Raw genomic sequence first — 19,344 nt, forward strand, 5'->3', positions numbered from 1 at the left:
GCACAGGCTTATCCTCCAATGGGCAAGGCCTCCTTCCCAGCGGCACTTGCAGACTCTTGAATTTCCACTCAAGCGTTACCCACAGAAAAAAACAGGAACTTGCTCTGTCACCACACCCCTCCTCAAAACCTGCATTCCCATCACGGGGGTTCACACCCCGTATCTTTAGCTCAGGCTGCTTCTAGAAGCTGGAACACCCTGTCATACTCTCAACTTCTCCGCTCACAACACCTACCCGGCCGATTCCTATTCATCTTTCAAGGCTGTACACAAGGTCATCATCTCTGAGAAATGTGTGGGTCTGGGTGTGAACATGACAGGCTTTCTCAACAGACTACCTGGTTCCAAATCCTAGCTCTATTCATGACTGTCTCATTGCCTTGCTGTGCGACTGCACAAGTTTAAATAGAAATATAATCTATATATAACATAGAGAAATATGCTAATTAACCAGGACACTGTAATGGGTTGACCTGACAGGATGTTGTGCGCACAGCGTTGGGGGCGGGGCAGCAGGGGCCTCTGCACACCTGTGCTGGGAAAGGGCCGGATCAGCAGCAGCCGCAGCTACTTCAAGGGCCAGAGAGGGAGGCAGGGCCGGACCTGAGGGTGGGCAGCACTGCACGATTTCAAATTGCGCGCTGGGTACGTTTAAGGTGTACAATGTGTTGATTTCATAAATTTACATATTGTAATATAATTACCACTGCCGTGTTAGCTAACACCTCTATCAACTCAATAGCTATGACTTATTGTTTGCAGTGAGAACAATTAACATCTAGTTCCTTAGCAACTTTATAGTTTATAATACAGCATTTTTGATAGTCACTGTGCTGTGCATTAGATCTCCAGATGTTATTTCTCTTTTAGTTACAAGTTTGTACCTTTAAATATCCCCTTAACTCCCCCAGCTCCTGGTAACTACCATTCTACTCTCTGTTCTTGTGAGTTACATGAGGGATTTGTAAACATTTTACTGACATTATTAATGGAAAAGCCCCTTCAAGAATAAATACCACCAACTCTGCTTATCAACAATTTTTGAGTATTTAACAATGAGTATTTATTTCTTCTGCATTCATTAAGCACCAACTGTGTGCCTCCCAGGCACCAGGCTGGGTACTGGAAACAAAAAGAGGAACACGACCCAGCACCTGCCCCTTGAGCACATTTCCAGAAGGGGAGACAGAGAGCTACACATATGGTGACAAATGTGATGAAGAAACAGAAAGCAGATTAAAGAACTTAAAGTCCTATTTTCAAAATAATTTTTCTAGAACTAGTGAGTAAGGATTTCAGGGTAGAATTGGACTTTATTTCATTCTTAGTGTTAAAAGGCTTTTTAAAGGAAGGTTGTTACAATAATGAGAACAGTTTATGCATTTTTTTTCAGAGATGGAGCAAACTACTGCCCCCCCCACCCCCCCAAGATTCCTACATCCTAATCACTGGAGCCTGTGACTATGTTATGTCACATGGCAAAGGGGGCTTTGTAGATGGACTGAAAGTTTTCCAGGTGGGGCCAATGTAATCACATGGGCCCTTTAAGAGTCAGAGAGCCCTAACTGGTTTGGCTCAGTGGATAGAGCATTGGCCTGCAGATTCAAGGGTCCCAGGTTCAATTCTGGTCAAGGGCATGTACCTTGGTTGCGGGCACATCCCCAGTAGGGGGTGTGCAGGAGGCAGCTGATCGATGTTTCTCTCTCATCGATGTTTCTAACTCTCTAGCCCTCTCCCTTCCTCTCTGTAAAAGTATCAATAAATATTTTTTTAAAAAGAGTCAGAGAGATGCAGTGGAAGAAGAGGCAGAACAGATTCAAAGTGTGACAGAGGCACTTCTCACTGTTGCTGCCTTTGAAGATGAAGGGGACCACAAGCCAGGAAATGTGGGTGCTTCTAGGAGCTGAGCTTGATCCCCGGGCCAATGGCAAGCGAGGAAATGGGGCCTCTGTCCTACAATGGCATGAAGCTAAATTCTACCAACAACCTGAATGAGCCTGGAAGTGGCTTCTCCCCCAAAGCCCAACCCTGCTGGTATCTGGATTTTGGCTTTTGAGACCTGCAACAGGGAAACCAGTGGGGCCCACCAGACATCTGATCTACAGGACTGTAAGATTGTGTTGTTTTAAGCTGCAAAGTTTATGGTAATTTGTTACAACAGGAATATAAACCGAATGCAGAGCAAATGTGTAAATAAATGATGCAACCAGATTTGGGTCTTTTTCGTTGTCCCTGGGATGATGGGGCCAAGATTTCTCAATAAAAGAGTTTAAAAACAGGGAATCAAGCTCCACAGTGCCTGCTCCAGGGCTTCCCAAATTGTAAAGTGCGCACAACCCTCCTAGGAGCCCTGTTAAAATGAAGATTCAGATTCCGTGGGTTGAAATGGGGCCAGAGACTCTGCATTTCTAATAAGCTGTAGTCATGCCCAGGGTGCTGGTCCACGGGGACAACCGGGGCAGCAGAAGGAGAGGTCTACAGTCTCTAGAGCAGTAGTTCTCAACCTTCCTAATGCCGCGACCCTTTAATACAGTTCCTCATGTTGTGGTGACCCCCACCCATAGAATTATTTTTATTGCTACTTCATAACTGTAATGTTGCTACTGTTATGAAGCGTCATGTAAATATCTGATATGCAGGATGTATTTTCATGGTTACAAATTGAACATAATTAAAGCATAGTGATTCATCACAAAAACAGTATGTAATTATATATGTATTTTCCGATGGTCTTAGGCGACCCCTCTGAAAGGGTCGTTCGACCCCCAAAGGGGTCGCGACCCACAGGTTGAGAGCCGCTGCTAGAGGAAAAGCAGATAGAGGGCCTCCAGGAGCTCACCTCTGCCACTCTCCACCCTTATCCTTCATCACATTGTCACCAAATCCTTAAGGACAAAGATTCATCTGTCTTGTTTACTGATGTATTCCCAGAGCCTGAAAGAATGTCTGGAATGTAACAGATGCTCAATAAATATTTGTCAAATGAATGAATAACTGAATGTTAATTCTGAACTTTAAGAAGAAAAAGAAGAGAAGAGCAGGAGGCGATCAGAACAAAAAAAGCCCTAACCAGTGTTGGTTGGGTGTTTTCCAGTGCACCTAAAGTTTGCCCATTTGATTCCCAATCAGGGTACCCAGGTTGAGGGGTTGTGGACACCATCCCAGGTAGGAATTGTGCAGGAGGCAGCTAATCATTCGATGTTTCTCTCTCTCCCCCTCTTCCTTCCCTCTTTAAACATCTTAAAAAGAACAAAAAGTGTGGTGGGAGGGGGGTGAGAAAATAAGCATTTGAGGAAAGGTACTTCAGCACTGTTTGAAGTTAAAGATTTAAGTGACTGCGTATCAGATTTCGGCTTGGAAGAAAATCTGAAGGAGAACCCAGAACCAGAAAAATCCAACTTGCCCAGAAAGTTCTATGCCAAGGCAACTATGAACCACTGATTTTCTGCAGTTTTTACACTTGTGTGCACACACCCACACTCACACAGAGACAATGCTCTGCTAACACAGCGTTTCCTTTCCTCCACATTCCACTCACATCCGGCTTGGGACCTTGTCCTGCTGAGATGATAAAGCCAGGATAAATTCAGATTCGGGCTCCTAGCTAAGTGTCATCAATGAGTGCTCTTCTGTAAACATGGGGAAGGAAGTGAATGATGTGCCTGCATGTCCAGCCAACAGAAATCTCAGCTGGCTCTGGCAGGCAAAGTCCCCACTTGAATGGGGTGTGAGGCCACCTCCAAGCCTGGGCAGTTTGCCTCCAGCTGCACTTGTTTTTGTTTTTGTTGCAAAGTCACCAAGACCTCCAAGAAACAAAGCAATTGAGTTTTTTGTTTTGTTTTGTTTGAATGAGTCAAACTTGCCAGGGACATGAAACTCAAGTCTGCCCACCATATTCTTATGCTTCCCTCACCCAACGCCAAAAAAGTTCTAGCTAACAGCTCCCTTCCTTCACCCACACGCGCTAATATTCTGTAGCCCTGTAGCCATGACTGTTCATAACCTTGGGCTCCTAGACTAGTGAGGAAAATTGTGTTCTATATAAAAAAAAATGCTTTCCCATCACATATCACTTTTCTGTTTGTTTTTAGAAAGATCATTTAGAAAATGAGGTAAAGAGAACTGACTGCCCTTTCTTTTCTAATGGAGAACAAACATCTGGACTTTCTCCACCTCTGATTGCAGTTTCATGACAACCCTGAGTGTGTGATCTGGATCCATTTCAGGGGAAACTGCAAGAACCCAGGGTTTCACCCAAAAATCAGACGCCCATTTACTTCCCTGTTTTACTGTTTCACATGACCACTGAGTACTCCCAGCACCGCTGTTAGTGGCTCACTGTACCAAGAAGGTCAGGCCAGGAGGATTTAGAGAAACAGGCTGTTTCTGCACAAGGGCATGAGTCATTCTTAAGAAAGTGTCCCGGGGAACCAAACTTGAAGTTCATCTTTTTTTGTACGGTCTTGACAGCAATCTTAAAATGCCAACAGAACTGACTTGGGGGCCCTCTGCATGACTCTGTGAGAGACTTGGAAAAAGGAAAGTTATAGGGAAGCTGTGACACAGCTTCTAGTGAGGGCTGGGCCAACTGGCCTTCACTGGGAGGGCAGGGAAAGTGGCTGTGCCCTTTTACAGTTGGTCCAAAGGGCCCTCCAGGGAGCTGTCAGGAACACTGACTCACAGAGTTTACCCACCCAGGAAGGCTTGCCCTTCTGGGGCAGGGGGCACTATCTTAGCTGTCACTGCATGGTCTAAATGCGCTGCCAGATCCCTTAGCACAGCGGCTCTCAACCTGTGTGTCGCGACCCCTTTGGCGGTCACACGACCCTTTCACAAGGGTTGCCTAAGACCATCCTGCATATCAGATATTTACATGACGATTCATGACAGTAGCAACATGACAGTGATGAAGTAGCAACGAAAATAATTTTATGGTTGGGTCACACCATGAGGAACTGTATTTAAAGGGCCAGAAGGTTGGGAACCACTGCCTTAGCACTTAGGACCTACTGCTTTCTCAAACATTTCCATGGAAAGGCGACAGCAAGTTTGTTACTAAGTCTGGTTACAAGCCCATTGTCTCCATGTGCAGTATAATAAGTTCAGCTGCATGAAACCAACCAAACCATTCCCCATATTTCCTTTTACAGATGCTTGGATCCAAAGGCAAGAGCAATAGTAAACAGCAAGAGGGCTGGGAGGTGTTTGACTGTTCTGAACTGTCAAGATGAAATCTCTCTAAACCAGTGGTTCTCAACCTTGGCTGCACATTAGAATCACCTGGGAATCTTTTTGAAATCCTGATTTCTGGGCCTCATCCTCCAGAAATTCTGTTCCTTTGTTACTAATGTTGTGGCCCCACCCCATCACAAAGAAACAGAATTTCCAGAGGATGAGGCCCAGAAATCAGGATTTTAAAAAGATTCCCAGGTGATTCTAGTGTGCAGCCAAGGTTCAGAACCACTGAAACCCTGGCTATCCAGCTGGAATTGGCCAGCTTTTCTGGTAAAATTAATATTGACTGGCTGTAGGTCTGTGGAGAATACTTTGGAATAGGGCGGCCATATCCTCCCAGAGTCATAAGTGAAATGAAGACATCCAGCACACTTTTTGCCCAGGTTTTCTCAGGGTGAATTTCAAGATATCCTAAACTGTTATGCTCTAAATTTGTTTACAAGTGCACAGTTCTTTAACCCTGTTTACTGAAGTCTTTCATCAAAGCTCAAGTCAAACAGCAACTTTTCAAAAAGAACTTCTCATTGAAACCACATGTTCCCAACTGCCACGAGGGCCAATTCTAATATAACCGCAAAGGTCTTCTGGAGCACCATTCGAGTGGGTACCAAATCTCCAATGTAGCTCATTGAAAGCTCTTCCCAACATGCCCAGAACTTTCAGAGGGCATGGCTTTGTGTTCGTTAAGAGACATAAACACCAAGGGCCATAAACACCAAGGATGCCTTATCAGGCTGTGACCACCCTCAAAGAGAAAAGAATCAGAAAAGCATCCTCTGTACTCCCTCACAGCACCACATTTTGCAACACTTGTCACATGGGATTTGGTAGATGGAGTCAGTTAGAACAGTGGTCAGCAAACTCATTAGTCAACAGAGCCAAATATCAACAGTACAACGATTGAAATTTCTTTTGAGAGCCAAATTTTTTAAACTTAAACTATATAGGTAGGTACATTGTTATTAACTTTATTAGGGTCCTCCTAAGCTGGCCTTTGCTAAAAACGTCCTCAATCTGATTGAGGTACGTTCGCTGAGGTCGACCCCTTCCAACTCTCCCATCCACACTCATCTTGTGTACTTGTTTCATCTATCTCAGTGGTCAGCAAACTCATTAGTCAACAGAGCCAAATATCAACAGTACTTCTTCAAAATAGACTCGCCCAGGCCGAAAACCGACTTCTGCGCATGGGCCACGAAGTTCCAATCGCACTGTACATGCGTGCCCGCACGTGGTATTTTGTGGAAGAGCCACACTCAAGGGGCCAAAGAGCCGCATGTGGCTTGAAAGCCGCAGTTTGCCGACCACTAAGTTAGAAGATCCGATGGAATCTGAAATATGCAGACGGGACTTGGGATGAAGTGCAATGATGTGTTTAATTCAATGCTGGCTGGAAGAAAAAGCAACACTCGACATGACTTCACAGACAACATGTGCATGTGGTCAGTAAAGCTTCCTACTACACTGTGCTTCATGCCTGCATCTGCCCATCAAATCCCTCTCGAGCTCCCAGGTACCAGGCACTATGCTCAGCACTGCATATTCAATGCTGATCAAAATTGTTCTTGACTTCCAAGGGCAAATAATAACATTTTGGAAACCAATTCCTGCTCTTATAACTCTCCTTTCTTCCAGTTGGCCTGCCCAGGAAATGCCAGCCTGGGAAAGGAGCAAAACCTGGAGACAAAGTCACCTGCCAATCCCACAATCAGGGTGATATGGCAGCATTAAAACATGTTGACCACTTCGTTGACACTCTTCCCATCAAGAGGTTACAGTCTCTGTCCCCTCCCCTTAAATCTGGGCTGGCCCTAGCAACTCGTTATAACCAATGGAAACTCACAGAAGTGATGCTATGAGACTTCCAAGGTTAGGTCAGAAAAAGGTATGGCCCTGGCCGGTTTGGCTCAGTGGATGGAGTGTCGGCCAGCGGACTGAAGTGTTCTGGGTTGATTCCAGTCAAGGGGAGGCTGTTGCAGGCTCCTCCCTGGCCTGACCCCTGGTCAGGGCACATACAGGAGGCAACTAACAGATGTTTCTCTCTCACATCAATATTTCTCTCTGTCTTTCCCTCTCCCTTCCACTCTCTCTAAAAATCAATGGGAAAATATCTTCGGATAAGGATTAAAAAAATTTTTTTCAATAAAGAAAAGGATATGTAGCTTCCATCTTGCTGGCTGGGGCACTGGCTTTTGGAACCGTAAACCATCATATAAGGAGTCCAGTTCCCTGAGGCCCCATGGAGAAATCACAGTTCAGCATTCTAGTTGGCTGTCCTTATGCGAGTCCTCCCAGCCCCAGAAGCACACATCGGAGCCAATCAGCCTTGGGATAATTACAGCCTCAGCCTTACATTATCCCAGGCCTTCTTCATGGAGCAAAGGAAAGCCACCCCTACTAGGCCCTTTGTAAATTCCTGACCTAGAGAATCCATGAGTAGAAGAAATTGTTCACTCTCCTACGTTTGGGACAGTTTATGATACAGCAATAGTAACTGGTGCAGATGGCCATACCAAGGGCCATCAGGATTCTCTGCTGCTCAGGTACTCTTCCCTGCCCTCATACTAAATCAGTGGTTCTCAACCTTCTGGCCCTTTAAATACAGTTCCTCATGTTGTGACCCAACCATAAAATTATTTTCGTTGCTACTTCATAACTGTAATGTTGCTACTGTTATGTATCATAATGTAAATATCTGATATGCAGGATGGTCTTCGGCGACCCCTGTGAAAGGGTCGTTCGACTGCTAAAGGGGTCACGACCCACAGGTTGAGAACCGCTGTACTAAATGCTGCCACAGGGCTCTTGCACTCATCGCCTCTACAGCTTCCCTCCCTCACACTCTGCTCTGGGCTGTCACTGCTTCCACTGCCCAGCCCAAGCCTTCACTGTTTGCCTTGCTGTGACCTTTAGCCTGCACAGGGGTGAGGGCTGCTACTCTGCAACCTAAAGGCTGGAGGGAAACTCAGAGAGCTTAGAGGATCCCAGGCTCTTGAACAGGAGAGCCTGCAATCACACCTTTTCCTTCCTCTGCCTGGATACCACTGAGAGACTCAGAATCAGTCACCATTTATCCCATACATCCATTCGTGGAAGGCAGCGAGTTGGGGACTTAAACACTCTTTCTGGCCAGCCCACCTCCTTAATATGTTGTTTATGAACACTGTCTCTGGGGTCAAATCCTGGCTCCATCACTTTCTAATTCTTTGGCCTTATATAACTCACTGAAACTCTCAAACTTTAATTTCTAATCTGTAAAATGGGATAACAGTACCTACCTCATAAGGTTCTTGTCAAGATCACAGTGAGGGAATTCATGTCAAGTGCCTAGTGTGTAGTAAATGCTCAATAAATTTTAGCTATTTTTAATATTATCTTTCCTGAGAAGAAGCATGTCTTGTGACTTACCCCTTGTAAGACTTGAAAGCTGTCGTTGTTGGGTGGTGGGTCTTGATCTGGGTCAACACCAACTCTATAAGTCACCAGGGAGAAAGACAAGGAGAAAAACAGAGAGTATTAGCTTGGACCATGACAGCCATTCTGGCTGAAACTTGGCAAGAGGCTGACCATCTTCCCGAAGCAGAAGGAATGATTAGCTAAAAGAAGAGAAAGACTGTCATGCAAAAGTCATGAGAAGGAGGTTATACACATCAGATCCCAGGGATAGGAGGGGCCATACAGCCTGTGTGCTTACACCCTGAGCAAGGCCACTGAGGAACATCACCGGCTGGCAACTGTTGGTCTGCCTTCCTGTCCCAGATTGTCCGTCCTAAAAGTGTGGGTCCCACTGCACCAGGCTTTTCCTCTCCACTGCTTCCTCACATCTGCCCTGCCCTGCTTTTATTTCCCTAACCCTTTGTTATGAAACCTCTCATATATCCAAGGAAGTGTTGAAAGAATTTATAGTGAACACCTAAATACCCACCACCTAGATCCTACCATTAACATTTTGCTATACTTTATTACATCTCCATCCATCTCTCTATCACCCATCTTATTTTTTGGATGAATTCAAATAAAATCTCAGGCATCAGTACACTTCCTCTAAATACTTCAGCATGCATATCTCTAACTTTTTTTATCCTGGTGCCGCCACGTCTTCCCACAGCAAAGATGACCTACGAAGTCACATATTTGAAATCAACAACTAAAGACAGAAAGCAAAGTGCAAATCCACTTATAGCAAATTCATAAAAGCACTATCTTAGCTTAGTAACATACCAACTGTCGCCCTGTGCATCTGGTAATTCTTTATCCCTGTGCCTTCCTGATTCTGACACAGAAGACATGGATAGCATGGAGCAATGAAGGAGAAAACAAAAGATGCCAGGGAATTTCTCTATCTTCCCTCACTTCCTCCAGTATCACAAAGAACAGATGGCATTATAAAAGGTAAACAGAACACAGTTTTCAGCAGGTCTGATTGGTGCTTGAAGAGAGGTGCTGAATGGCCTTGAACAGGGGTGTGACCTGCAGTCCAGTACCAGGGTGCTGACTCCAACAAGCAGGCCAGCAGATGCACAGAGCCCTGTGTATGCACGTCTTACTTTTCCTCCTCTCCTTCCCTCTTCCCCACCTGTGATGCCCAGCATATTTCTTGAGGAAAGAGACTAATGGAAAAGGGGAATAGAAGATAGCACAGATGCACCCCACCTGCAAAACCAACCTCTACTCTCTTACTCCAGACTTGTGAAGCACTAACCCAAGGTGCATGCCCCTGGACAAGGGGGTGGGGGGCGCGTATAGAAGAAAAAGAAGCAGTTACCCCATATTTTGCTGAAGGCAAAGCTTAAACCCACAAGATGAATCCATGGATTCAGCTAATATTTATTAAGTACCTACTATGCCAGGCACTGTTATAAGCACGTCCATAGTGTACCTAGTGTCAGATTTCCTCCCCATGGGCCTGAGGTTTGATGGGACCTTTGTAGTGAATTAGATGGGCTTTGCTGTGTACATAGGCTGCTTCTAGGCAGGAGTTTTTGAAAGATGGAGTCTTATCCTCCCAACTGGACATTATCCTGGGATTCTGAGCAACAAATACAGTGATTTTTTGATATGAAATCCACCTAATTCAGAGGTCCCAAGACTATCCATGAAAGTAACACCAGAGCATCAGTGCACCAAAGTGTCTAATGTAGAAAAGTGGTAGAGGTCATCAATTGAATTTCTAGCTGTGATCCTGAAGCCCCACCTGTTTGTTTGTTTGTTTGTTTCAATGCGTTTTTATTGATTTCAGAGAGGAAGGAAGAGGGAGAGAGAGAAAAATATCAGTGATGAGAGAGAATCATTGATCGGCTGCTTCCTGCACACCTCCCCACTGGGGATTCAGCCTGCAACCAGGGCATGTGCTCTGATTGGGAATCGAACCTTGACCTCCTGGTTCATAGGTCAACACTCAACCACTGAGACACACCAGCCAGGCTGAATTATCCTTATTTTCAATAAGCATGAGACAAATGTGGAAATCCCACACCAACTGAGAAAATAAGCAATCAAATGGATGTGTAGATTCTGGAATGATTAAATACAAAAAAATGAATAATTGCTCTTCTGGTATAATATGTACATTCTGATTAACTGTCATAAAAAGGCTGTAAAATTTCAGAAACTTTAGAACTTCTACAATTTAGAAGTTTAGAACTATCTGAGGTCCTAAATAATCTGAGAGATATTTGACACGCACCTTCATACAAAACCTTGAACAACAGATCAGAATCTGAATTCTCTCACATCCCAAGTGTAATAATTTGCACTTTCCACTTCCTTCTTAAAAGTGGAATATTTCAAAGGAGGGGGTTTCCTCTGCCAGTTAATCAGTATCTAAAGTCAGATCTCTGAAAATAAACCTGTGTGTGTATTTTAAACAGAAAAAAGTTTGAACCCAGGAAACTTAAATGTGTCAATTAACTGTATGAGTGTCATTACAGTATACATCCAAGGCCTAGTGATATCCCAAGATCCATGCACCATGGCAGCTATAGCTGCTTTCATGGCTGTGCTCAAAGGGTGAAATGCTTTCCCAATGCCAAGAACAGAGTTCAAGCCTATTTTGCATTTATATTATTGACCAGCACCCAAAATCAGACCAGGAAGAAAGCATGCTGGTTAAAGATGCAGAAGGGAAAGAATATTAAAGTCTTCATTCTGATTGTCCAATATCACCACCCTTAAGCATAATCAAATCAAAAACCTGGATGCACACCGAGCAACAAATTGCATTAGAAGAGCCTTTAATTATCCCCCGGTTTAAAAACACCTGTTTTTTTGTACCTTCTGATTCACCATGATAAAGCACAAGTACACAAAAAACATACTTAGAAAACGAAAACAGTACTTAATTTAGATAGTGTGAGCCATATGCCAGCCATGGCTGAAATATAAAATTCTGGTTCTCTTTATAAGTTGGAAGTCTTGTTTACTAGAAAATAAGCAGAATTTTGTGGGGAAAGTATGTGTGGCTCTGCAAATGTGCTGCTCTCAACACAAAGGCCAGTTGTACAAGGAGAGACTCGCCAGCACTGTTCAAAATGCAGGGTAAGTGGACACAGTCTCAGGAACAGATACATCAACCAGCCAAGAGAAAGCGTGGAAAAATGATTAGACTTGACCTCCCCTCTTGCCCCTTTGCTAAAAGGAGCAGAGGGCTGGCACACACAAGAAGAAAGCGACAAATGGCATAAAGAGAAGCACCTCATGTTAGAAAGAGGGGGAAAGCCAGGCCCAGTTAATTTGTTTCTGAGGCTGCCCTTGTGTCACCTGAAGTAATGCCAGTGGAGTTCATTCTGGTCCTCTTCAAAGGGCTCCTCGACGCCAACTCTGGGCAGTAGAAGAAGGGAACATGAGTGTGACAGGGACAATAGGGGAGCCAGGGGCTCTGGGCACATGACCTGGACTGCGTCCATCAAAGAATAGACGTTCTCACTTTAAACATAAATCCATACCCTTTCTTACACTATCCCTGCTCTCTAAAACCTGGAGAGGCAGAGGGGCTGCTAAATTTATATTTAAAGCAACAATGTTAGGAGCAGGTCAAATGAGGATCAATTTAGAATGAAGATAAGCCTCTCAAAATATAATGAAATGAAATCAGAGGAATAAATGCAACTCAGCAAATGAATTTCTGCAATTTTTTCAGGAATTCATTTGTTTCATAAAGCAAGACACATCCAAACAAAAATAAAAAACAAAGTTAATAAACACATATTTGCAGCATTTACACATATTTGACAGAAAGAACAAAAAGCCTATATTATTGAAAACAGCAACAATACTTAAGACAGGGATGGCCTTTTTTTCTAGTTAAGTATGTCACATTGTCCATGTGTTCAACCTGAAGGTCAGCAATCCAACTTCTGTTCTTCTCTTTACCTTGTGACCTTAGAACTGGCACAGTCCATTTTCACCTTCCTCAATAATTGCTGGCTCCTTCAGAGTGCATTTAAACTTCACCATTACATGAACAGCAAGGTCTCACACACTTGGCACTATTGATATTTTGGGCGCTGGCCTCTACCCACCAGTAAGCACTGGGGTGGGTACCCCAGTGCAACCAAAAATGTCTCCTGACATTGTCAAATGTCCCCTAGGGGGAAAATTGCCCTCAGTTCAGAAGCACTGCATTAAATCACGTATTCCCAATGGGGGGGGGGGTGATATTGCCCCCAGGGGTGTGAAAATTGGTTCTTGTAGCACAAAAACATTTTTTTAGAGATTACAATGATTTGTACCATAGTACATAAATAAATATATACTAGATCTATGGTACTGAAATTTCTTAAAAAGAAAAGTAACGGTGGTACTAAAATCTTACTGTGGTATTAAAACTGAGGAAAACATTTTTAAAGGCTCCTTGGAGGGGCAATAATTTTTTAAAAAAGGTTGAGAAACGCTGTTCTAGACATGCCCAAATCCTCAAGCTACGAATCTCCCCTGAAATATGCAAGTGAGAAGGTGATGCTTCTTAAAGTGTTACTTTTAGTCACACATTCAGACTATGACTTATCCGGACTCTATACACTACTACAATATTAAAAAATACAAATTCCAGAAAAGCAAACTAGATTCCATTAATGTACGATCCACTTGTAATAATAACAGTAATCATAACAGTAGTGACACCATGATTAGTAATGATAACAGCTAAAATATACTAAATGTTTACCATGTGCCAGATGGCACCGTTAATGGAAAAAAATTCTCTATCACATTTATTCATCACCACATTTTGTCCTCACACTATTGTCAACCCCATTTAACCAGCCAAGAAACTGAGTTAAATAAGTTGCCCAAGGTCACAAGATTGCGATTGAGTCTGTTAGACGCCAGAGCCCCAGCTCTTCACCTTCCAGGACGCTGCCTTTGATTGCAAGGTGTCATCTTAAAACTCCTTAAAAATATCCAGTTACAAATGCTATTACATAAAGAGCTCAGGGCTTCTCCCAGCCTTTATTCCTTAAGTCACCTTACAAAGAGCTTTATCATAAATTCTGTCTAACAGGATTATAGGGGACAGGGCATCCTAACTTGTCCTTGAGTGATTGTATTACTACACACTGAGGTAGGAGGGCTACCTGTTCATTTGACTGCGTGGATGTGCACCATTCCACCCCCCACCATAACCACCACTTCATGTGCATGTCACCTAAGCTGGGGGCTCCGAGAAGACAGCCACCATGCCGCCAAAATGGACTCATGGCACATGCAAGGTTTATCCACTAAAATAATCCTGTGACCATTTTATTAAGTTGCCAAAATTTTGTCCTTTGTGAATAGCAACACTTGCGTAAGAGACTAAGACAAATATTATGTAGTTTGTACATTTACAGAAAACAATATGAGCATTTTGCCTCCATGTTCTAAAATATTAATCACAAAATACCAATTTTAAAAGATAAGTTGGATTTCTGGAAATTAGTGACCTGGCTTTGGATTTGTGGTTATATTCATTTTTACTTTATACACAGACTAGAAATTAGCCATGCTTTAAAAATCACAGCTAACTCTTAATTATTTATAGTTAAACTCTGAGTCCTACCCTGGGCTTCTGACTTCTGGGCAGGGCCTCTGTCAGCAGCCTGAAGTAAGAAACAAGCAGGTATTGATCTTACTGAGGTTACAGAGGTCAAAACACCATGCTGAATTTCAGGGGGTTTCTGAATCAATTTAGAATAAGAATCTGGTTTACTAGTATATAAATGATTGTGGCCACTAAGTAACATAATAAAGTCACAAGCCAGAAAAAAAACAATCAGTTTCATTTCCTTATTTTGGAGGGAATTTCTTTTTATGTAATCTCTGTAAATTCCAGTTTCTATACTTACAGTAAAATGACACTGTATTTTTCACCAATGATACACTTTGCTTCATTATGTTGTCTGGGTAGAGTTGGACAGAAAGAAGGAAATAAAAAAAAGATAGAAGCAGAAATTGAAAACAAAAACAATACAGAAAATCAATGAAATAAAAAGCTAATTCTTTGAAAAGATCAATAAAAGTGACCAACTTCTAGAAAGACAAAGAAAAAAAGAGAGGAGATACAAATTACCAATATCAGGAATTACCAATTACCAAATTACCTATGTCAGTGATATCAGGGGATAGCACTATAGATCTCATAGACATCAAAATGATAATAAGGTAATGCTATGAACAACAATAAATGTAACAACTTAGATGAAACAGACCAATGTCACCAACTACCATAACTTGCCCAATCCTATATAATAAAAGCCTAATATGCTAAGTGTCTAGTCATCCAGTCGTTCATTCAATGAATCAAAGTGTAATATGCTAGCCCTAACCGGTTTGACTCAGTGGATAGAGCATCAGCTTGCTGACTGAAGGGTCCCAGGTTGATTCTGGTCAAGGGCATGTACCTTGGTTGTGGGCACATTCCCAGGAGGGGGTGTGCAGGAGGCAGCTGATTGATAGTTCTCTCTCATCGATGTTTCAAACTCTCTATCCCTTTCCCTTCCTCTCTGTAAAAAATCAATAAAACATATATATTTTTAAAAAGTGTAATATGCTAATGATATGCTAAGGCCACTCAACCACTCGCTATGGCATCCACTGATCACTAGGGGGCAGAAGTCGACCAGCAGGTTAGCTTGCTGGGGTCTGGCAGATCAGGACTGAGTGAGATGAGCTGGACACGCCCTGGAGCCCTCCCGTGGTCCCTCCACAGCTGGCCAACCTCCCATGTCCCTCCCCTGCCCCGATTGTGCACTGGTGGGGTCTCTTGGCCTGGCCTGAGCCCTTTTGCAATCCGGGACCCTCGGGGGATGTCCGAGAGCTGGTTTCGGCCTGACAGTAGAATGACCAGTCGCTATGATGCACACTGACCACCAGGGGGCAGATACTCAATGCAGGAGCTGCCCCCTGGTGGTCAGTGCACTCCCACAGGGGGAGTGCTGCTAAGCCAGAAGCCGGGCTCACAGCTGGCAAGTGCAGTGGCAGTGGCGGGAGCCCCTCCTTCCTCTGTGGCAGTGCTAAGGATATCCGACTGCCAGCTTAGGCCCGCTCCTTAAGCCATCATTTGGATATCCTCCAAGGGCTGAGGGCTCTCCCCCCCCCAGTGCACAAATTTTGTGCACCAGGCCTCTAATATGAAATAATCTTAATAGCCATATAACTATTAAAGATATTGGCTTCATTATTTACTTTTTAAAAAATATGTTTTAATTGATTTCAGAGATAAGGGAGAGGGAGAGAGAGATAGAAACATCAATGATGAGAGAGAATCACTGATCGGCTGCCTCCTGCATGCCCCCTACTGGGGATTGAGTCCATACCCTGGGCATGTGCCCTGACCAGGAATCAAACCATGACCTTCTGGTATATAGGTCAATGCTCAATCACTGAACCCCACCAGCTAGGCTGCTTCATAATTTAAAAAATCCCTGAAAAATAAGTCTGTAGGACCAGATGGTTTTACTAAAGAATTCCATAAAACTTTCAAGAAGAATTAACACCACTTCTACACAATCTCTTCCAGAAAACAGAAGAGTAGGGAACATGTTCCAACTCATTTTGTGATGCCAGATTACGCTGATACCAAAAACAGACACAGGCAGTATGAAAGAAAACTACAGACCAATATCACTCATGAACTCAGACATAAAATTCCTTAATAAAATATTGCCTAATAGAATTCAGCAATATTTATAAAATTTACACACCACAACCAAGTGGGATTTATTTTAGAGAAGTGAGGCTGGTTTGATATTTGAAAATTAATCAATGTAACCCACCTTATTAACAGGCTAACCAAGAAAAACAATAGGATCATATCAATTCATACAGACAAAGCACTTGATAAAATTCAACATCTGTGGGTGATTTTAAAAATCTCAGAAAACTAGCAATAGATATAAACTTCCTCAACTTGATACGAACATCTTTAAAAACCCTACAGATAACATCATACTTATTGGTGAAAGACAGAATGCATTTCCCTTAAGATCAGGAACAAGGCAAGGATGTCCACTCACATCACTCTTATTCAACATAGCACTGAAAATCCTAGCCAGATCAATAAATCAAAGAAAGAAAATAAAAGGCACACTGTTTGGGAAAGAGAAATAAAGCTGCCTCTATCTGCAAATGACACGATGGCCGACATAGAAAATCTCAAAGACTCTTAAAAAAACACCAAAACCCTCCTAGAACTAATATATAAGCTTGGCAAGGTCACAGGATATCAGATCAACACACAAAAAACAACTGTATTTCTCTATTTTTGCAATGAACACATGGAAACTGAAAATAAGGTTGAATAACCTTTACAATTGCTCAAAAAGAAGACATAACTAGATGTAAAACTAACAAAACATGTGCAGGCATTGTATACTGAAAACCATAAAATACTGATGAAAGAAATAAGAGAAAATCTAAATAAGTAGAGAAAAATGCCATGAACACAGATTCGAAGACTCAACAGGGTAAAGGTGTCTGTCCATTCTTTGCATATTGATATACAGGTTTAACACAATTCCTATCCAAATCCCAGCAAGATTTTTAAAAAGATATAGACAAAATTATTCTAAAATGTATATGGAAAAGAACTAGAATAGCTATGATTGTTTAAAAAATAATAAAGTGGACTCACTCTACCTGATGCTAAGTCTTATTATCTATATATATAAAAGCCTAAGCGATCAGCCGACCAGCTGACTGGCCAGTAGCTATGATGGGCACTGACCACCAGGGGGCAGATGCTCAATGCAGGAGTGGAAACCACAGGCATGGAAACGTGGAACAGACTGGTGAGTCTCAGAGGGAAAGGGGGAAGGGGGAGGGCGGGAAGAGATTAACTAAAGATCTTATATGCATAGTAGAGGCTAGATGCACTGATTCATGCACCGGTGGGGTCCCTCAGTCTGGCCTGTGGGGATAGAGCCAAAACTGGCTCTCCAACATCTCCTGAGGGATCCCAGATTGCGAGAGGGCGCAGGCCAGGCCGAGGGACCCCACCGGTGCATGAATCCATACACTGGGCCTCTAGTATAATTATAGTTATCAGGAGAGTGTCATACAGGTGGAGAGATAGACACGTGAGTTAATGGAGCAGAAAAGAAACAGACCCACATGCATGAAGCCAACTGATGTTGGGCAAAGGATCAATAGTAATTCAATGGAGTAAGGATAGTTGTTTTTTTTCCAAAGTGTGCTGACAACTGGATAGCTATAGTCAGATAAAATAAAACAACCTCGATCTATATCTCACTTCTTATATAAAAACTAGAGGCCTGATGCACGAAATTCATGCAAGGGGCTCAGCCCCTACCACCGCCGCTGCTGCCTCTACCCCGGCCCCCACCCACCTCCGTGGCACCTCTGCCTCAACCCCTGCCGCCATGGCTTCACCAGGAAGGTCGTCTGGAAGCATGTCTGGTCTAATTAGCATATTACACTTTTATTATTATAGATTAAGTCAAAATGGATGACAGAATTAAATGTAAAGAGTAAAAGCAAAACACTTTTAGAAGATAACACAGAAAGAAAACTTGGAGACCTAGGGTTGATAAAGAGTCCTTAGACATGATATCAAGGGCACAATCCATAAAAGAAAAAATGATAAAGTGCCTTCATCAAAATTAACATCCTCTCTATGGCAGGCACTTTTAAAAGGATGTAAAGACAAGCTACAGCCTAGGAGAAAATGTTTGCAAACTACACATCTAGACTAGTATCTAGAATAAATAAAAGACTTAAACATATATTTTACCATAAAAGATGTATGAATGGCAAATAAGCACACGAAGAGATGTTCGTTATTTGCCATGAGAGAAATGCAAATTAAGACCACAATGATGTACCTCACACACCTATTAGAACAGCTGAGTTGAAAAAATTGTGATAACACCAAATACTGGCAAGGATGTAGGGAAATGATCTCTCATACACACAGTCATGCACATAGTCATCTCTGGCCCATGGCCATGTGCTAGTGCTATGTTCTGAGTGCAATCCAATTATTACATTATATTAATACATTTACTGCTTGTGTGCCTCAGTGAAAGCTGCCCACACTCTCAGCTCTGGGTAGGACTGTTTTCATGTCCCATTTCTTGAACAGGGTTATGAGAAGTGCAAAATGTCACAAGTCAACTTTTTACTCTCAGTGGAAATATATTTGACCCTGTGTATGTTGGAGGGGGCAAAAAAAAGGATTTATGAAATAGCATTTTAAAAATATGATTCAATCAGGCTCTGAGCTTCCAGGGTAACTCCTGGGGTGACCAAATAGGAGCAGGAAGTTATCTCAGAGGCCACTGAATGCAAAGATTCCCAACTGTGTGTAGGATAAACCTCCTTTCTTATTCTTAATCCGCTACACAGAACAAAGATATCTCAAGTTTCAAGCCAAAAAGCTGTAAATTTTCTTCTCTAGATTTATATTACCACAGATGAACTGTTTTCCTTAACATAACTCTTGAGATTCATGCCAAGAAACTGAACTTCTAATAATCCCAAATTTTACAACATAAAAAAGACCCTAACATGGCAAACCTTCTTACAGGCAGTCACAGCACAGTGGTAGTTAAGAGTGTGGACTCTGTGGCCTGGATTCATATCCCAAGCTGTCCACTTCAAGCTTTGTGACAT

The 19,344-nt window shown here is 42.8% G+C and overlaps 1 protein-coding gene across 2 annotated transcripts in view; it reads right to left on the reverse strand.

The window, feature by feature from the left end:
* Positions 1 to 19,344, reverse strand: part of SLC9A7 (solute carrier family 9 member A7) — a 116,319-nt gene that overhangs the window by 11,786 nt on the left and 85,189 nt on the right. The window contains exons 13-14 of one of the 2 annotated variants that reach the window (XM_059678989.1): positions 11,995 to 12,054; positions 8,644 to 8,707 (exon numbers count right to left, since the gene is read on the reverse strand). In XM_059678989.1, coding sequence (XP_059534972.1) covers positions 8,644 to 8,707; positions 11,995 to 12,054 — 124 coding nt within the window. The remainder of the gene's footprint in view (positions 1 to 8,643; positions 8,708 to 11,994; positions 12,055 to 19,344) is intronic. The other variant, XM_059678990.1, reaches the window with a different exon arrangement.

This window comes from Myotis daubentonii, chromosome X (assembly GCF_963259705.1).
Source record: "Myotis daubentonii chromosome X, mMyoDau2.1, whole genome shotgun sequence".
NCBI lineage: Eukaryota > Metazoa > Chordata > Mammalia > Chiroptera > Vespertilionidae > Myotis > Myotis daubentonii.